The sequence below is a fragment of the Typopeltis vanoorti genome, chromosome 1 (genome assembly GCF_054136105.1).
Source record: "Typopeltis vanoorti isolate ZY-2024b chromosome 1, IOZ_Tvanoo_1.0, whole genome shotgun sequence".
NCBI classification, from domain to species: Eukaryota; Metazoa; Arthropoda; class Arachnida; order Uropygi; family Thelyphonidae; genus Typopeltis; species Typopeltis vanoorti.
In genome coordinates this window covers 127,578,930-127,600,000 of record NC_143549.1, presented here as the reverse complement: position 1 = coordinate 127,600,000, position 21,071 = coordinate 127,578,930, and the positions used below count along the sequence as shown (strand labels likewise).

Below are 21,071 nucleotides of genomic sequence, written 5' to 3'. Positions count from 1 at the left end.
GGCAAAATCTGACTGATTAGGATAAAGAAGCTGGACGAAATCCGTCTAGTAAAAAAATTTGGATTACATTTCTGATATTCTTCTAGATGGATATAAGCAGTCCAACTTACAAGGAATGTTATAAATTACTGGATGGACGAAAGGAAGATATTTATCTTTAACAGATTATAGGAATGAATTTAGTTTGCAAATTGAAAAGAAGGAGGCTTGGTCGTTAATAATGTAGAAATCTGGCGAGATTCTCAAACACATCTTTGATATATGGAACGGAGACTCCAAAAACGTCTTGTAAGGAAGAAATGAGATGAAGACTAAAATCATCGATAACTATGGTGATAATGTTAGGGTTGTAGCTGTTTATATCCTCCTCTTAAGAGGAGGATATAAATAACTACTGTTAATAATGTTAATTTATTTTAAACTTATAGTATTGAAATTGTCCAGTAACTGCTTCATGCATGCATGCTCTGTTATGATATATGCACATATGCACACGCTATATATATTCTTATGTTATTTCGTTACATAACCTAAGATAATTTGAAACTGGCAATATTGGTTTCAGTATTATATACTTTTTTTCAGTAACCATTTTTTGACCACGGTCTTTGGTTATACATGATATTTGCAACTTTTACTGCGTTTTCGGATATTATTATTATTATTATTATTATTATTATTAATCATATAAACACAAAATCCTTGGATAACACAAAACGTAATCCTAAAAATACACAGAAAGGACGCTTTATAGAAAGAATTAAAGCGATATACAAATAACACAGCTTTAAAAACTGAATATAAGATAACCAGGAATCACATTACAACAAAAATTAGAAATGCAAAAAGAAGCTACTACAGAGACAAACTAACCTCTGCCCAAAACAACATGAAACAAACCTGGCATCGGATCAATGAGATGCTAGATTATGTTCCCAACACCAACCCCTCCGAAACCATAAAACACAGCTTCATGAAAGACTCAAAACCTATCCAACAACTAGCAAATGATTTTAACCAATACTTTGCAGACTCCATCCAAGAACTGCACAGAAATATTCCCCCAATCACAAAACATGACCCTCCACTTAAACCACAATCAACACAGACATTATGATTCCCAATCATAAAAGAAGCAGAACTCTGCGATACATCAAATCAAATCAAACAAAGCCCAGGAATTGATGGTATAAGACCTAAAGATATAATGCAACATGCAACTAGTTTAAGTCCTATCCTACTAAAATTAATAAATAAAATATTTAAAACAGGACAGATACCAAGTACGCTAAAGACTGCCATAATCACACCCATATACAAACACCGAAAAAGAAATTTAATCAGCAATTACAGATCCGTAGCAACATTACCAATTATCAATCAAATTATGGAGCGGATCTTACTGAAGAAACTCACAGCATATACAAAGACCTTTCATATTATCCCCAAAACACAATATGGTTTTCAGAAAAATAAGGGACCAACATCTCTCTTGGAAGACTTTACAAACGTAATTAATACCGCCTTAGACAAAAACAAAATTGCCATGGAAGTCTTTATTGACCTAAGTAAAGCATTTGATGCACTCACACATCTAACTTTGTTATAAAAGCTGAAGCATGTTGGAATAGACGGGCTTCCGCACAGGTGGTTTACAAACTACCTCCAAAATAGAAAGCATGTCACATGTATAGGTTCAAACCGAAGCAGAGAGCTATCAGTAACCTGTGGAGTACTACAGGGAGCTATACTCTACTCAACTCTATTCAACATTTACACGCACGATATTAATCAGCTACCACTCAAAGGTAAGATATTCCAATACGCAGACTATCCAGCGATAATCCATCCATAACAACACAAACATAGCCCAAACAAATATGCAATATGACATAAATCTGATCACTGACGGGCTCACGAAAAACTCCATACAACTGAACTCAGATAAGACAAACTTAATGATATTCAGAAATTCACTGACACGACCAGTTGATAACAAATATATAATCATCTAACATTCACTTTCCAACATAGAAAACACACAGAACAGCGAAACCACTATAATCACTCAGATTGAAACAATACGATACCTTGGAATTTACTTCGATCCAGATATGAACTGGAATAGTCACATAAACCATCTACACAACAAATTATACATGTTAAAAGACATAGTTCCCACACGCCTAAAAACACTAATATACAAAGCACTATTCCAAAATATACTAAGATACGCTATAACAACGTATGCTTTCGGTGCACCCTACAAACCAAATAGATTAACCTCGTTACATTTCAAAATCATAAAACTGATCTTTTGGGAACAAAGAGGGAATAACGACTTTATATACACTGCAATGTCAGAACACAAAATACTGACAGCAAAACATTTATGTCACTATGCAGCTTTGCTAAAACATTATTTCGATGCCAACTACAGGACAGTCAGATACGCATATCGCATTACAAGACCTCAGACAACTAATTATATCACATATAAATAAAATAACCACTACGGAAAGGCCACACGATACTTCTACATCGCAGACATGATAAACAAATTACCTTTTGAATACAGAACCTTACAAACTACAATAGCCTGAAAAGAGCTCTAAGGACATACTATGAACAAGAAACTCACACCCAAAATACCATATAAACTTAATGAAACACAATATATTCGTTCAGGCTTCCAGTTCAGCGCCTCATCAATACATTCCAAGTTATTGTATGTGTGTGTGTGTGTGTGTGTGTGTGTGCATGCGTGCGTGCGAATTTCTCAATCATAGATTTCGCAGCTTCCCAACACAGCAAATAAACCAATAAAGAGTAACCAACTGGTGTCATCCTCAGATAAGCTTACATATAAGCTTCGAGGATGAAAGCAAAGAAATTACTTCTCATCCAAGATATATAATATGTAACCAAATGTATGTAATGTACATATCACATGTAAACCAATATGTTTAATGTATGTATTATATGTAAACAAATGTATGTAATATACGTATCATATGTAAAGAAATGTAGGTAATGTATCTTATGTAATACAATTTATGTAATATATGCAATAACTAACAAATGCATGCAATGTAATAAAAAAAGGAAAAAAAAAGAAAAAAAAGTATTATAAGAGAGACCTCCAGGGAGTCAGAGACTAATCAAGGGAGGCCACATACTGCACACACCAGTTATCATACTTATTCTTGAATTCTTTCACACTGCTTTTACTCACAACATCCAATGGCAATTCATTCCAATTACGCACCAATCTCTGAGAGAATCCTCTAGCCCTTACACCCTTGTTGGCAGCCTTCATTCTCATCTTCCAAGAAGGCCCTCTCTTCCATTTCCCACCATCGATAAATTGAAAAACTCCCATCAATTGAAATCCTGTATGACCCTTTCAGAAATTTATAAGTCTCAATCATGTCACCCCTCTTTCTCCTGTTTATCTGCAGTCTACAAATACTCAACATGTCTTCATAATCAGTATTCCACAATTCTGATATCATTTTTAACAATAGTCTTTGTACTCTCTCTAATATATCAGAATAACAACGGAAACCAGGAGACCAGACCTGCGCACAATAGCCCAACTGAGATGTTATCAAGGCCTTGTAAAGAGGCAAAATAACATCATTTTCTTTACATGTCAACGTTTTTCAGAATTGCAATTATATTTTGAGTTGTATTTGCAATCTTTGCCATATCGGCCATAAACGTCAACTTCCTATCTATTAGCTCTCCAAGATCCTTAGCCTTATCAGTTTCTTCTAGCCTAATCCCACCAATATAATACGACATTGGATATGTAATCATGCCGAAGTGAATGACTTTACATTACTGACATTGCACTGACACCCATTTTACGATGCACACAATTTCAGCCTATTTTGCATTCTGCAAAGACTGCATATCAGCAGCATTCCTGATTCATATCGGAAAGGATTTGACAATCCTTCCCAATATCATTAATTTACAGATTGAATAACCCTGGACGAAGCACAGACCCATGTGGAACACCACTTTTTTATAATAAAAAAAAATCATTAAAGTTTGTATTGGTTACTTTCCTTACATCACGTCCAGACTTGATATAGGTCTAAGCCTTTACAAGTGTTTTACCCTATGCCTCTTCTAATTATCGTTGTAGTCATTCTCTGGTGGCAGCGCCATGCCACTAGTGTGCCCTGTAGCGCCCTCAAGGAAAGAACTTTGGTATCCTTTTGCGTAACCATAAGCTGTTTTAAGTCCTTATAACTATCTGCCCTCCATACGCCATGTAAAGAGATGGTGGCGCTGGTAAACCTAGGAGTTGCCACATGCATCTCCCGTATCTTAGTAACTAGATCTGGGTTATTTTTATAATAGATTACTTTATTATTATGGCTATAGGCTAATGGGCGCCCTGTTCCCATCACCTGGGCATCAACCAGCTAAACGTCACTATCTCTTTTAATCACTAAGTATGGCTTACGCCAACCCGCGGCGGTCCTATAACAGCGTTCCACCGCGGTCTCCCAACATTTGTTGTTAAAGCGGTTGGTCAGAATGGAGACCACGTCTTCATGCCTCCGCACGCCATTCCCATGGGTGCGGAAGCAACATTGGGCTATATGAGACAATGTCTCACGGTAGTGGCAGCCAGCACTATAGTTTGAGTCTTCACTGTCCCAACGAGCTCTGCGGGCTCGAGTTGACAGGGCATTGATCCTCGTCCTGATAAGGTTATATACTAGAACCCAGGAAGGAGTCTGGTGCCATCCCTTACCCAGTCATGCTCTGGGTAAGGGATGGCACCAGATATGACTCTTTTAAAGGAGCACTATCTATAGAACAGTGCCGTAGTGATGCCCTCCTCTTGTGTTCTGCAGGTGCTGACTCAATTAAGGTACTTTGATAATGGGAGCAGCCTTTATCCCGCCTACAGTCTTCTTGTATTAATGGGCTATAGAAAGCCTCTCTGCAGATAGGGGAAGAAGATAGTTCGAACTTCGCGATTATGCAGCAGTCTGCCATGCTGTATTCTGTCAAAAGCTTTAGCAAAATCCAAAAGTATCATGGTGCATCCATTCCCCTTGTCTAATTCAATAGTAGCATTCCTACAGAATGTAAGCAAATTTCTAAAACATAACCTTCCCTTCTGCAAAGACCCATGTTGTTCATTGCAAAGTAGGGATTCACTGTCAACCTATTTCTAAATGCGAGCCCTAACTAATTTTTCCAAAATTTTCACCACCACGCCTGTGATACTAATTGGTCGATAATTTGATACATCGCTGTTTTCACTACCTTTATTGCAATGGATTTACCATACATTCCTTCAATTCATAAGGAATATTCCCTGTTCTGAGACTCATATTAAACATCCTGGTCAAAGGAATGGAAAGTTCAGCTGAACACCCTTTTAGCAGACGTGCTGATATTCCACCAGCACATCTGTTATTGCTGAATTCTTATTCAATTTGTGCAACAGCTCTAATACTTCGGCCTCACACACCTACGTTTCTTCATCTAGTGAAGAGGTAACAGTGAGCTCGATGTTGCTTTCACTAGTTGCTAGCTTTTAACGAAATGGGCACTCGTGAACTGAAAAACCTCTTCTGCAACCGTAACTCTCACGCCATCTGGATTTAGAATAGTTATTCTTTCATATTTATTCTTCCTTTTACTTGCAGCATATCGATAGAATTTTTGTGGGTTGTCTTTAGCACGCAAAGTCAGTTTCTTTCATAATCTGACATTGCCTTCCGTACAACAGTTGTGACTATTCTAGCCTGCTGCTTATAACTATCATAGCGGACGTCATCCTTATGCAAATTGTATTCATTCCACATCGTCCTTTTCTTACGAATTTCTTGCTTAATACGATTACACATCCGTTTGACTCCTACTCTTTTTATTCTTCGAACTCTAGGGACACATTCTGATATCACATCATTTAAGTATTGTTTAAATGCTTCCCATGCACTGTCGATATCCTTTCCATCCACCAACCGATCCCGTTCCACTGAAATCAGTATACTCCTCAGTTGGTCATAATTTCCTACTTTGTAGCTATTTATGTTCTCCTCTTAAGAGACTAAATAATGTTGATTTATTTTAACTTACAGCATGGAAATTTTCCAGTAACTGCTTCATGCATGCTCTGTTATGATATATGTACATATGTACACGCTATATGTATTGTTATGTTATTTCATTACATAACTTAAGATATTTGACACTGGTTATATTTGTTTCAGTTATATACCATTTTTCAGTAACGAGTTTGACCATGGTCTTTGGTTATACATACTGTATGCAACTTTTACTACTTTTTTTTGTTATTATATCTATATTACTTTCTCTTTTATTCTTATTTTATTCATTTTTAATTTTTCCTTTTACTTCTTATATCACCACTTCCATTATGACTGTGTTATATTTTAATCATTTTTATCACCTTACTTTCGGTAAATTTGATTTCTTTTTAATCCAGTTAATGACTGTCAAAATAATGAACTAATCCTGGCTTAGCGAACGGGATTTCTGATTGTTGTTAAGAGAGGATTTTATTCCCCTTTGTAGTAAAACACCTTGGAGCTTCATCCCGTCTCATGGTGCTAACTGAATGTCACATAGATAAAGAAAACAGTATCACTACTGCAATGTGCAGTACCAGGGGAAAAAATATCCGTCATGAATTTTATCCAATATAAGCTATCAGTTTATATCTCTACCTGCTCCAGGTTTCAGAGACTGCGTAACCGGATTCTTTTGTATGTAATGGTATGCAGTCACTCTCGTAACATCAGAAAGATCGAAATTAGAGATCAAGCTGATATTGAACCGATTAGGCATGTTTTTATTGAATTTTACTCACAGTTTAATCTGGATAATCACTGTTTTAGTGATTATGAGATTCTTGATATCCTTTATCTTCCCAAGTATAATGTTGACCAATAAAATTTCAGAAGGTAAATATGTGCTAATAGTATTATTATGATTATATTATATTAAAACAATATAATAGAAAATGTAAATTTGAAAAGAAAAACATTTTTTTAAAAAACGGATGAATTTTAACCGAGCAATCTGAAGCCAATATTTGTTGCTTTTATGTCCACCTTCTGATGGAAATTTGCCGTTTCTTCCACAGGATGGTCAGCGTCATTGACCTTGAGTTCCTTCCCGAAGACCTAGACCGCAAGTACTACACCAGCTATTATACTTGCTGTCCATCACCCCCTTCAGCTTATTTTGACATGATATTTGGATAGATTTGTATAAAAATGACAAAAATGACAAAATGACAAAAAGATGACCTTCACAGACCTGATTGATTCAGCTTCTGTTGAGAACAATTGAAAAAGTTATTAGCTTCATTTATGAATTGAAAGTGGCATTTTTCCAAGATGTTATCTCTTCCGACCACAGAGCAACGGTATCGAAGGTGGTAAGATGCGCACTTACTTGCTTATGTGTATCAGAATATAAATGTGGATTTGTTAGATTTTGTGAAGTGTTTAATGGATAGTTTTATGTAGAAATTCTTTCTGTTGTTCTTTACACTTAAATATTGAGCGTAACATTCTTACATTGATTACTCTTCTTTGTGTGCAACATTCCTCTGAAGATACCTTTTTACACAATCATGCATCATTTTTGTTCGATTTCTCTTTCTAGGTGGATGGAGGGATGACAAATTTAATTTACAGACGGTAGTCAGATGCAAGAATCCTGACTCGCCAACTACAGAAATAAATAAAGAGGTTCAATCCATTCCATTTCAGGGAGATTGTCCTTCTAGTTGGCAACATTTTGGTAAGTATAAAGATTGCTAATTTTTATGATTAGTATTAAATGTGAGATTTGCATGCATCAGTTACTTATAAGACAGAAGATAATAAAGTAGAGTCGGATTGATTATGTAAGGTAATAACAAAAGTAGTAGTAGTAGAAGTAGTAGTGGCCGGGTAATATTTCTCTTAGGAATGTAGAAACTTTCTACATTCGTGAATTCTTCAGAATCAATTGGTTTTGATAGAGTATTTTATATATCTGGATCACGTTACTGTTTTCAAGTATTTTTTAACACTGACATCCTAGAAATAGTGTCAAATATCCGAAACAGAGAATTAGATCAAGTTTTAATACAATTCTCATAAAAGTTATTAAGTTTATTACAAAGTCGAATATTCGCTTTCTCTCTCTCTCTCTCTCTCTCTCTCTCTGTGTGTGTTTCTGAATTGGAGAATTGTTTTTATATAAAGAACGATGTCACGATATTTTTCTTACTAATCCTACTTATGCATCCACTAACATCACCTTACTATAAAAAGGATCGAAAGTGAAAAGGAAAATCCGGGAAGCGATAGGCATTTAACAATTAAGTTGATATCAGTAGGTACAAAAAAACCATAAGATTAATTGAAGGGTGGAGTCGAACATTTCCTAAGCCATTTCGTAGATTTTTACGTATGGAAGAAGTAATTGATTAAAAAGTGAAAACATACTTGAACACACTAGTTGTTATGGTAAATTACTGCGCAACTTAATTTTATCTTGGATAAAAAAGAGTCTAAAAATGACTTCCTAAAAGTAGCTGGTTGAAAAACAAACTACGCTACTGGTAAAAGTAGCGTAGTATGTTTTATAGTCTATTTCAATTCTGATTGCAGTTGGTGTATAGAAAGCTAGTGCAGAGATGAGTCTATCAAAATTCATTGAAGAGTAATGAAGCCACAAAGGAAAGGCCAGAACATCAGCCACATTCTCTATACTCGGAGAATAATGTTTCCGTTTCCAAAAGGAAACTATTTCAAAAATCAGCTATAGCTTAGAGAGGATGATGCAAATAAAATTTTGAAAAGATAGAGGGGGAAAGCGATTTATGTGGTTGTTTCACAGGGAAGTAAATCTTCATACTCCTCGCTTATGGAAGGAGAAAAGGTGAGAAAACTTTATAATCAGAAGAAACTTGCAAGAACTGAAGAGGGGTTTTCAGTGTTTAAACTCCAATGTTTCCTCTATGTACATCCTCTAGAAAATACGATTTTTTTTGTTTGTTTGTAACAGTTGGACATCGACAATTATTTTCATGGTTATTTCGAAAGATAGGAGAGGAATACTTCGAATATGAGCACTGTGATTAAATATTTTTTCCCCAATTTTTGACGCTCTTCTTGTTACCTTGTTAAACGCTGTACTTAGCTTTTACTCGCTTCACAATCTTCATGCACTGCCCGACCAGTCTTCCAAAGACAAGTTTTCTTTCTGGTAGGATCAGTACATGGTAAATCAAAGCATATGCTTCCTTAAAATATTTGTATACTTTATTTGAATACTTAGACACGCTTATTTTAAAACATTACTTGAAGGTTATGTTTTCATTTCAGGAAATAAATGCTTCAAAACTTTTGGATCCGGGATAGATGGAAGAAAATCATGGGACGATGCCTTGAAAATGTGTTTGTCATTTGGCGGTGTTTTGGCTTCAATTCATAGCACAGAAGAGCAAAGTAAGTGGATGTTATTGGTATTAGTATTACTTCTTGGGGAATATTATTGCTATTATTATTGTTAGTTAATGGCCATTGCTTGGTTATTATTCCTTTTTTTCAGAAAAACTAGAGAATACGGGTGTTTATTTGCATCACATCTCTCCAACCATTGAAATTAATTTTATAGAATGAAAATTATTCTTTTACGCTTCTTGAATTTCGATTAATGCATTTCTGTTTTCGACAAACTGCTTACGGCACTCAAAGTAAGCAGGTTGACGAAAACAGAGGGTTTGAAAAAGAGGCGCCTGACACGAGCGCAACTAGGATCGCGGCGCAAAACGTAAAAAATAAAAATAAATAAATAGATATAAAAGTCTGTTCTTTAATGCTGTATTTTTAAATTTCGGCAATACGCTGCTTTGGACACACAATTTCTGCAACACACTGCAACTCATTTTGATGGGGTTAATAGTAAGTATTTAACATATTGCGTTTAGTAAAATTTAATTTGTTACATTTAAATTTCTCAAGATTTTGGTCATTTTTGGGTTAGGGGGCGCAAGTTAGACACTTGCCACAGGCGCTTTATACCCTCATTTCTGTTCTACTTACTTTAAATATAATCAGATATTTTGGTATAAATGTAACAATGAGATCTGCTTTAAAATTGCTGAATATATCAAAAAGTTATATTACTTTTAATTATATATTTTGTTTGATATATTTGATATTAGGAAGTATAAATATCACAATGAACACAAACAATTTCTCCAATTACTCTTATGGAGGTTATGTCTGGAAAGTAGGCTAAATGCCGGTTCTAACACATGAAGAAGACCACGTTTTTGTTATTATTTTAGATTACCCCCAGGTAACTAAGGACACGAGAAAAGTGCATTAATTATCTCAACTACATATGACTTACGTCTAGTTTTCTCATTCTGAAGATACCAGGGAAGAAAAAAAACTTACTTTTGGAAAGGAAGCAGCTCAATATGGTTCCCATCAACTCAGCCTCACTTGAAACAGCTTTATAAATATTTCTCTCTCCTCAGACGGAGATTCGAACCAAGCTTTCGAAACAAAAGATTTTATATGATTTTACGGTTCGATTTTCTAAACACTGCATGTAATATATCTGCAGGACTCTTGGAAAGAAAATATTTCAAAAGATCTAGTAATATAGGTTCATGTGCAACAGAGTATAGCCGCCTCATTACACATCTAGAAAGATGTGTAATGAGAGAGAGAGAGAGAGAGAGAGAGAGAAAGTGCCAGTAAAGGCAATTAAAAGTCCAATCCTAATAAAGGCACTCATGGGCGGCAGAAGGGGTATAAAGGAGCTACTCTGACATCACTTCAAGCGATTAAATCGACACACACGGCCACTGAATTAGAAACCATTATGCGGATGTAGTAGCATCACTTACGCAGCGCATACGCAAAATACTTGTTCACGTTCATTACCACATGTTCGATAACTACTTAAGCATACTGCTGGTTAGTGATCGTCAACAGAAGAGCAGCGGAACTGACTGATTTCTCAAAAGGTGACATCCTAGGTGTGTTTAATCAGTGGAGAAATAACCCATGTGGGTTGACTAAGATGAGTGATTGTGGTTCTAAGACAGTCTGTCAGGAACGAGATTGCTGTCGTCAGAGAAGGCTCGTACCGACAAGCAGAACTTTATGTGTACAGCATTTGACCGAAGCATTTAATGAGAACTGTTCACCACTCACATCTCGGAACTATGCGCAGGGAATTGAAAAGGATCGACACTGGCAGCCGATATGGAAGGCACTGATGTCTGAGAAGAACTGGAAACGTTGACTACAGTGGTGTCAGGAATACCGTGACTGGACACTAGAAAGACTGCAAATCAATCATAGAGTCCAACCAGTCACGTTACACCTTGTTCTGTGCCGACAGTAGACAGAGAGTTTGGCACTTACCACAGGAAGCAATGAACACAGCTTGCCTTGTAAATACAACTGAAGGTTTGGAGGTGGTGTCTTGATGTGGCTTTTTATCCAGCAGATGACGGTTTTGTCATGAACGACAATGCTACTGTCCATTGCACAAGAATTGTTCATCTGAACCCTACTGAAAATGAATGGTACATATTAGAAAATCAGATCCTTGACAAAAATCCTCTTTTCTCAAATCTGAGCCAGTTAAAGGACTCTCTGCTGAACGACTGGTATGTTGTAGACATAGATGAAATCCAACACCTTAGGGATTCTTTGCCAAACCGCATATATGCTGTATTTCGGGGTAAAGTTCAACACGGTATTAAATAAAAGTTTCTATTTCATTTATGTATAACATACAGTGTTCTTGTTGTATCTTGTAGGATGATTCTACAATATACAACACTATATTCATATTATTCGTGTTAGAAAAGCTGAAATCAAGCACTATTTGGAACCATAAGGATGTATGCGACAGGATTTACAGAATCGAAGGAGAAACAGTGATTCAAGAAGTTCTTGGAGCAGATTTTGTGGAAATTCTTAAAATATATGACTTTATATTTCAAGAATATGACGCTTGGTGCATATAAATTTTAAGATTGAAAGGGTCCTAAAAGATCATAAAATGATGTTCTCAGAATTAGAAGTACTTTTGATGAATTCGTATTGCTGCAATTGCGATTTTAGCCATTATTACTTCCTAGAGATTAATTAATTTGCTTGGTTTGTTTGAAATTAACAGCCGAAGCAACTACGACTATGACTCCATGCATTGCGTCTGTTATTTGCTATTTGCGTGTGTTTTTCTGGCAGATTTGTCTACTTTTCTGGATGAAAAAGTCCGAGGAGTGGAAAACATCGTCATTTCCATATTAGACTATATAACTCACTTCCAGATGGAAATGCCCTTATGAAGCTTCCTTATTTCTAGACCGAAATTCGAACTAAGATTTTTTCCAATAAGAGCAATTGTTGTGACCTCCTCGCGACTGCGCTTATGGTGACATCATTATATGTAATAATAGATAGACTTTTGTATTTGTTTTGAATAAGCAGAAGTTAGCTGGTTATTATTTTCTCTCCTCTTCAATCCGATATACTGAATGAAATTAACGCCCATAAACTCACCTCGTGATCATTGTGAAGTTGATGTGATTCATGTTTATATCAGTATTAATCGGGAAATGCGAGAATTATGATTGAAATTAAAGACATAGGGAATTAAAGAAAAGCAGAGTATATGCGTTTTGCCTCTCTTGTATAAGATGTTTTGTGCTTTAAAGAAAATGACCTCATATATTCGCTATATGATAGTTTTCGAATGGCGAACTGCGAAAACTGTTTTATGGTACATATGAAAGAGAAAACTATCCTAACTTAAACAGGCCTACTGACTCGTAGTGCTCGATCCATTCTGTGTTAGTTCTTCTCAGATGATTGCATGATTTATCTTTGGATTTAAATTTAAGAATGAATTTATGTACTAGTGACAGAAAGAAAAAAAAGACAAATAACGTGCAATTTCTTCTTTCTTTTCTTTCTGATATAACCATTTTGTAGATTTTCCTTTTTAATAACATGTTTATACAAGAAAGGATAAGCATTTTGGATTCGGGTGCAATATTCCGATAAGGAGAAATGTACCACTGTGACTAAATATTAACGGTATCGTTACGAATAGCAAGATTTTTTTTTCTTGTTCTTAAGGATTCAAGGATAAACACATTTTTTTTTTATCTATGACATAAAACAAACTTTAGATAGTGGTAAATCGAAAGTTAGGAAAAAGTGACATGCCATATCATGGTTGTCCAACCTTTTGGCTTGTTTGGATCACATGGAGTAAAGAAGATTTCTCTTGGGCCGCATATAAAATGTATAATATAGTTAATGTATATAAGTAACAACACTTCCTTTATTTTTAAAAATTTTAATTATAACATTAAAAAAAGTGGGCAGAATAAACACAAAAATGATATTTGACCTTGTTTACGTGAAACCAATGATGAATGTCTGGGTGGTCGATGGATGGGGTTGCAATTCATAGTGAGCTCTGAAGGTTCTCTTCAGAAATTTTTGATCTAACTTTACTCTTCGTATGCTTCATTCTTGAAAATAGTTGATCACAAATGCACGTACCTACTACCAAAAAGAGATCACACGATGATTCCAATAAAGCTTCATTGTGAAGCGAAGGATATTTTTCTTTGCGAAGATAAGTCTTATAGAAATCTCGCAAAGAGACATAATGAAATTTTTCTTTGAGTTGAATATCTGATTGCAACCCTATACATTCCATTTGAAAATTTTAAGTCGATATAAATAAATATACTATATTTATATCGACTGAAGATGGAGTGACAAATATACAAAACAATTGATACTTTTTTTCTGAAATCTTGAAACCTATTCTCAAATTCCTGTATCAAAACTGAAAGAAATACAGCATATTTTCCTCATCACATAATAATGTTAAAAGTTTAAGATCTTATGAAGCCGCACGTGGCCCGCGGGTTGGATACTCCTCCTGTATACAGCAGGAGTATATAAAGTAAATAAGAAGAAAGGGATGTAGATTCATCATACGCATGACAATATCCAGGCATGAAAATTATTTTTTACCTGGTTATTTAATAATAAATGTTTATCTTTATATAGTCATTAAGCATTTGAATTAAGACACCCAATGAAGACATCAATTTTATTGTTATTACTAAATCAGAAATCGATTTTGGACGCAATTTTGTCTTGAAATAATTTTAACTTTTAAATTTCTATTTAATTAGATTTTCTGAATAGTATACTTCCTGAGGGCCATGCACGCACATGGATAGGTTTACATCTGGGAGTTTTTAAAGAAGAGTACATCTGGGTAGATAATTCTCCCTTGGATTTCTTGAATTGGGGTCCTGATCAGCCAAATGGTTTCGATGGAGATCCACTGGTAAGAAACAATTTTAACTCAATATAAGAGGCACTTTAGAATGTCAGATTTTTTAATTATACGGATGAGTAAACATTTAATTTTGTTTTTTAATTGACGGGCAGAATTTTTATAAATATTTTGCTTACACGTTTCATTTCGTGCTTAAATATTGCAGACCTCTCATTTATTTATTAACTTCCCAGGAGCTGGGAAGTTAATAAATAAATGAATTAAAAACCAGATTCTTTAGAAATAATGAAAGTATTGGTTGTAATGTTTTATTATTATTACATACCTCCAGAGATTCATCGAGGGAGGGCACCTTGTCTGCAACTCCACTCAATCCACCAACTGACCGCAACTCCACCACCGTCATCTACCAAACGAATATTTCCACAGACAATCACAAACATCCATACCCACGGCCGGATTCGAACCATCAGCTTTTTAGCTGAAGAACGGATACGCTAACCAATCGGCCAGACAAGCTGACAATAAAATGTTTATAATAAAATGTTTCAATAAATTATACTTCAAATTTTCTTCTTATTTTTCTTCTGATTATTTATTTATTTTGATAATAAATGAATTGAAACTGTCTTCCGATATATATTTCTTCAACTTTAATTAGCTGGCTCCTCACTTTGCTTGACTACTAAAATGGTTTGCTTATTTTATACAGTCGACATTGAGAATGCAGTAAATGTTTTCCACTTTGCCTATTTTCTTAGGTTTACGTTTTTTTTATTTTTATTTTCATATCAAATTTCCACATATTTATTCAGTTTTTTTTAGGCAGATCCGGAAGTTATTTGATGAATTTATGTAACAAGGTGTATTTTCCTAATCGCACATGGAAGGGATACTATTAGGTTATGACCTTTTGATTGGAAAAATCTGGATTGGAATCTGACTAAAATGCGAAACAATGTGCAAGAGCTATTCGACTGAAGATGAATTAATCAGTCCCATGCTCAGTGACAAGATTTTGCCTAATGAACACTGCAGTTTTTAATACCACAAGAGAGGAGAATTAGTCAGATTAACAACCAATCAATACACAAAATAACTGTTATTATAGTTTACTTCTTTTGGTGGTACTATTTCGTAATATAATGCTAATAAAATGTTGATGTATTAATATGTCTTGAACTATTATAGCTTTAATTTATACAACTCTTAAATCCAGAGTTCAGTAAACGTTATGGTGATTGTTAATTGTGACATCAGCCAATCGCGTTAATTTTGAATTTCCACGAGTCTAGATAGAATGGCAGATCTCAATAACCGTTAAATAAAACCGCTCTGAGTAGTGACTCTCATCATGATGTATGACGTTCTATATTTCTTTTTGGATGTGTGGTGCATTATGGAAGATAACAAGGATCTTGATGCTTCTTAATATATCATAGCAAAAAGCTTATTCCTAGAAGATATTTTACATTCATACTTCTGTAGACTAATGCTAATACAAATATAGATGAAAAGAAGAATCCGAAGAAAGCGATTTCTTGTCAAGTATAATATTCTATATCACTGTGCACGAATATGCAGATCACATAAGGAGAAAATTCTTCTAATAGAGAGACGAGATTAATCTACACTAGTGTTCAAAAGCTAAGAATGAACTACATTTTTACCTGTATATGAAAGATTTTTCATGACTTGCACATAAATTCATTTATAGCATATTAATAAATTATATTTTATTAAATTATATACACGAAATTTATAACACAAAAACGTGTTATAAATTTCGTGGAAATTAAATTGCAATACGTTTTTGGCAAATGCTACAAATTTCCTAAGAATGAATTTAAGGAATTAATGTACAGTGATTACAGAAAATTATGTGCAGAGATATTTCAGTATAGAATACATCCACTCCTAATTGCACTGTGATGCAGCTCTCACAACGTCGTACCATGCTTAGCACCAAGTGATTCAGAATTTCTTAAGACAATCTGACCCACTTCTCCTTCAGAGCAAGAATAAGGCCTTGTTTGTTTTCTGGAGGGAAATTTCCCTATTGCTTCTGAAACACGTCCTATGGGTTGAGATCTGGGGAGCATGTTTGTCACTAGATTCGAATAATATCCTCGGTTTCCAGAAGTACCTTCACTGCTCATGTACAATGTGATGCGCACTGTCCTCCATAAAAATGAATTCTTCGCCTACAGTACCACGGAACAATCGAACATGATGTTGAAGAACTTCGTTGCAATCTCGTTCACCAGTCCTAGTCCCTTTTTTCCAGCACTCGGTGCGTCCATTAAGCATAATGTCTCCCCACAGCATGACCCCAACACCGCCGAATCTATCTCTTCCAAGAACATTCTCGCAATGATAAGCAATACCAGTTTCACGCCAGATTAAATGTAGTCAAGAATCGTGGGAAAGATTAAAATGACTCACTTGTAAAGAGTACATTATGGTATTGGTGTTTTATACAATTTCTATGGATACAACACCACTTAAATCGTCCTCTACAACTGTGGATAAAGGGATGCATAATACAAGCCTTCGGATGTATAGGCTTACTTGTCGCAGACGTCTTGCCATAGTGTGTTGAGATATCCTCGTAGCTATGCTTGAATGGAGCCGACTTGCCGTGATGAGTCGATAAGGTTTTGTTGTTATAATCAAAATCTTGTCTTCATGCTTCGTGGTAGACCGAGGTCCACCTCTTCGCAAACACGCTGCTCTCAGAACCTGGATACAACCTAGTCACAGTGCATACATGATGCCTAGAACTAGGGCATGCACCCTCTGTCCAAAAAGAAATCGAAGTTTTCGAAAATAGAAGAAACTAGTGGCGTTACCTGTTGTATATTTTCGTTGTCGAAAGCAGCAACCTTCGTTAGTGTTGTTTCAACTGTTTATGACATTTCTTTCATTAGAAGCCGAGTTATAATGCTAAGAGTGACTGTGTTTTGACGAATGGTCGGTCTTCACGATATTCATGCTGCACGTGACGAATTTCGATATTAATCGCTTCAATCGAGTTAAAACTCACCATTGACCGTTTGGTCAGGCGAATCAAATTCTCTGTGGATAATGTCCTGGGAATCGTAGAAATAAATCAGCATTGTCTTTACTTTTGAGTTCTCCAAGCGACTTTTTTTCTGATGCTCTTTTTCTGGTGGTCTCCACTCGGCATTCTGGCCGGTGTTTTGAGTATGAGCCCTCTGTTTCGGGCTCATACTCAAAACACCACGTTTCGTCAACAGTAACTATCGTCTGAAGGAAGTTTGAGTCCTTACAAGCGGTTTTAATGAGGTCATTGCAGTGTTCAATTCGATACATTTTTTGCTCGTCGGTCAACTTCTGGGGAACAAATCGCGAATTCAATTTACGAAGGCCCAAACTCTCGGTAAAAATGTTGTAAACAGTTGATTTTGGAATCCCCAGTTCATCTTCAATCAATCCCACGGACGATTTCGGGTTTTCTTTGGTTCACGCATTCTTTGGATGTTAACTTCGCTCAGCACAATTTTTGGACGCTCCGGCTTTTCGTCGTCATCAAGCGTCTTACGACCACTTTGAAATCGCTTAAACCACTCGTAAACTTGAGTACGGGATAAGCATTCATCACCGTTTGCTTTTTGAAGCAGTTGATGCGTTGCGATAAACCTTTTACCAAGTTTAACACAAAAGTCAATCGCAGCTATCTGTTTGAAATACATTTTCCGACCGTTCGTCAAAACACACTGTCTCTCTCGGCACTATAACTCGGCTTCTAACGAAACAAATGTCATAAACAGATGACCCAACACTAATGAAGGTTGCCGCTTTCGACAACAAAAAGTTACAACAGGTGGCGCTACTAGATTCTTCTATTTTCGAAAAGTTTGGTTTCTTTTTGGACAGATGGTGTAGAACCGACAATATCTTTCTTTGTAGTGTTCATCTGTTATTGCTGCAGCTGGGACGATAACGCAGTGCACCAAATTTTTCCTAGATCACCACGAATATCTAACTAGTGTCCCCTCCATATACGTCATTGCAATGCATTGCTTTCTCATTCTTTGATGAGTGTGTTTTAAAAGAATGCTAGTTTGAGCTGGCTAAACCTAGCGGGTACATGTTTCCTTTAGTTTGCAAATCACTTATTTTCATTCCAGTACAAAGTTTCGTTCATTTCAAGTTCCAAGGAATTTTTTTTTATTGTTGTTATTCCGGAAAATTTCGAGTGGAATAAATGCAACTTCAACGGAAATTTGAATATGGATGTACATATCAATAGATTACAAGAGAATATTAAAAAATTATGGTCCAAGAAAATCAATAAAATGAGATTGGTTAAAATAGTTCGATTGGATAATTTAGCTCAAAAATGGAGCCTATTATCATTTAGGATAGATTATCACAATGAACCAGCAGTGGTCAGTGATAGGCTGATAATGATCATTATGCGGGTATTCTCAGGACCTAACAATAATGACAAGAGTGATCAGTTAAAGCCTGTTTTTGGATGTGTTGCTACATTACAGCTTATAACATAGCTACATTCTTTGATTAAAGTAATGAAGGAGGGGGGGTTTACACCATAAATATTTATGTGATCAAATATTTATTAAAGTATGCTCTAAATTTAAGAAATATTTTATACATTTTCGTCGTCGTCCGGTAGCTTCCTCTAGCAAGAGGGTTGCAGCAGATGAGCAGCTCTTCTCCATTTCTCTCTGTCTGTCGGCTCCGTCATTCTTAAACTAGTCCATTCCACGATGTGCATGAACCACTCTTTAGTTGGTCATCTACGTCTTTTCTTCCCCTCAACTTTCCCTTGTAATATAGTTCTTGTCAGGTGTCCCGAAGAACCTCTGAGAAGATGTCCTGCAAATCTGGTCTTTCTTTGCATAATATTCTTCAGCAGTGTTCTTTCCATCCCAACTCTTCTTAAAACTTCTTGATTTGATATTCTCTCTGTATAGCTAATCTTTTCCATCTGTCTATAACACCACATTACCAATGCATTAATTGTTTCCATATTGTTCATTCTGAGTGTCCATGATTCACTTCCATAACTTGCAATACTCCAAATTGTTCCTTTAACTGTCCCAAATCTAACACCTATTTTATTATTCTTGTTTATATTAAAATTCTCTTCATTTCCATAAACGCCGATTTAGCTTTGCCTATTCTATTTCTAATGTCTAACTCGGAAGTTCCTTTTTCTGAGATCCGGTTACCTAAATTTTGAAATCTCTCCAGGTCTTCTAAAATCTTTCCTCCATATCTTAGCTTTACATTATTTCCTATTTGTCTGCACATTATCATTATCTTGGTCTTCTTTGTGTTAATCCTTAGTGCCTCTATAAGCATCTGTTCACTATAAAGGTTAAACAATAATGGTGATAACTTGCATCTTTGTCTATCTCCCCTCTCCACCGGGAATTCTCCTGTTTTCTCTCCGTTTATACATACTAACGCTGTTTTTGACCAATATAATCTCTTTAAAATTTCCAGTCATAAGAGGCAATATAAATATTTCCTAGAATGTCAAAAAGCCTTTTATGTTTCACTCTATCAAATGCATTTTCAAAATCTAGAAAACCCCAAAACAGCTTTCTACCATGGTTTAGTGTTTTCTCCCCAATAATTCTTAGACAAGTTATACCTCTCTAGTTTCTCTGTTGGTTCGGAATCGAAATATGTTGTTCCTCATTTATATTTTCTATTCCTTTTTCTATTTTAATACACATTAAAAAGTTAAAATTTTAAAATTTAAGTATTTTTTAAATAAAATGTTTACAATTTAATTAATTAATTAACTAATTAATCTTGAACATATTTAAATTAGTATATAATTAAATAAATTAGTAAATCTTTACTAAATTTGAATTTAATTTAATTTAATTTAATTTTTATTAATAGCGATACTGTTTTAATATAAATTTAGACTATAACTTAGACATATAAAACACATCCTTAGTATGTCGTTTTGTAAATTAGCAGGAATGTGCTGAGCTGTGGTTTCGTAATGAAATATGGACCTGGAACGATGCTACATGTGTAAGAGAAAAGAATTTCATTTGCCAGATTATTAAAGGTAAACCATTTTACTTCTTATTCATCTATATCTTGTATGTTCTGGTCTTTCTTGCTTATATTATTCGTATATGAGAACTGCAACTGAGAAGGTGTAACATCATGAAGTCACACTTACTATAGCGCTTGGTGTTATTCATATCCCCTCAAGAAGCCTGGAACATTGGAACTTCATCCCTCCTGCCATTAGCATCTGCTCAGTCGAATGAATGATGTGTCGCTTTCCAACTATACAGCTGTGTCACAGATGTTTTTGAAAGTGATTAAGTAAGAGACAGTTTTCTTCTCCAAGTGCGAGAACACCAATCGCTTGCTGAAGGCCTGAAGTGACTTTAACAAGTACCGGGTATGGTCTCTACAGCAGGGGTACCGAAATAAATAGAAACGTAAAATCAGTAATAATGTATTATTCATTACGAACAAGCAAAACAGTAAGTTTAGGATGAATGTTTGTAGAAATCTTTAGATGGTAGATTATTTTCATTGTCCTTTGTTTCTATGACCATGTTAATTGGCCTAATGGATTGGCTTGAAACTCGATACTTTGATTCTGTCCAACAGAATTCTGGACCGATTATCTAACCTTAAAGTGTACGATCTGTTTGATCACTTTCTTTGACTGGAATTCA

The 21,071-nt window shown here is 35.3% G+C and overlaps 1 protein-coding gene across 3 annotated transcripts in view; it reads left to right on the top strand.

Moving 5' to 3' along the window:
- The window catches only part of LOC150110410 (macrophage mannose receptor 1-like), a 99,527-nt gene that overhangs the window by 3,888 nt on the left and 74,568 nt on the right, over positions 1-21,071 (top strand). The window contains exons 1-5 of one of the 3 annotated variants that reach the window (XM_090393585.1): positions 7,318-7,441; positions 7,672-7,809; positions 9,384-9,506; positions 14,252-14,409; positions 20,347-20,443. In XM_090393585.1, the coding sequence (XP_090249711.1) occupies positions 9,452-9,506; positions 14,252-14,409; positions 20,347-20,443 (310 nt within the window). In that variant the 5' untranslated portion in view covers positions 7,318-7,441; positions 7,672-7,809; positions 9,384-9,451. Of the gene's footprint in view, positions 1-7,317; positions 7,442-7,671; positions 7,810-9,383; positions 9,507-14,251; positions 14,410-20,346; positions 20,444-21,071 lie in introns of those variants that run through there. The other 2 variants (XM_090393575.1, XM_090393568.1) reach the window with 2 other exon arrangements.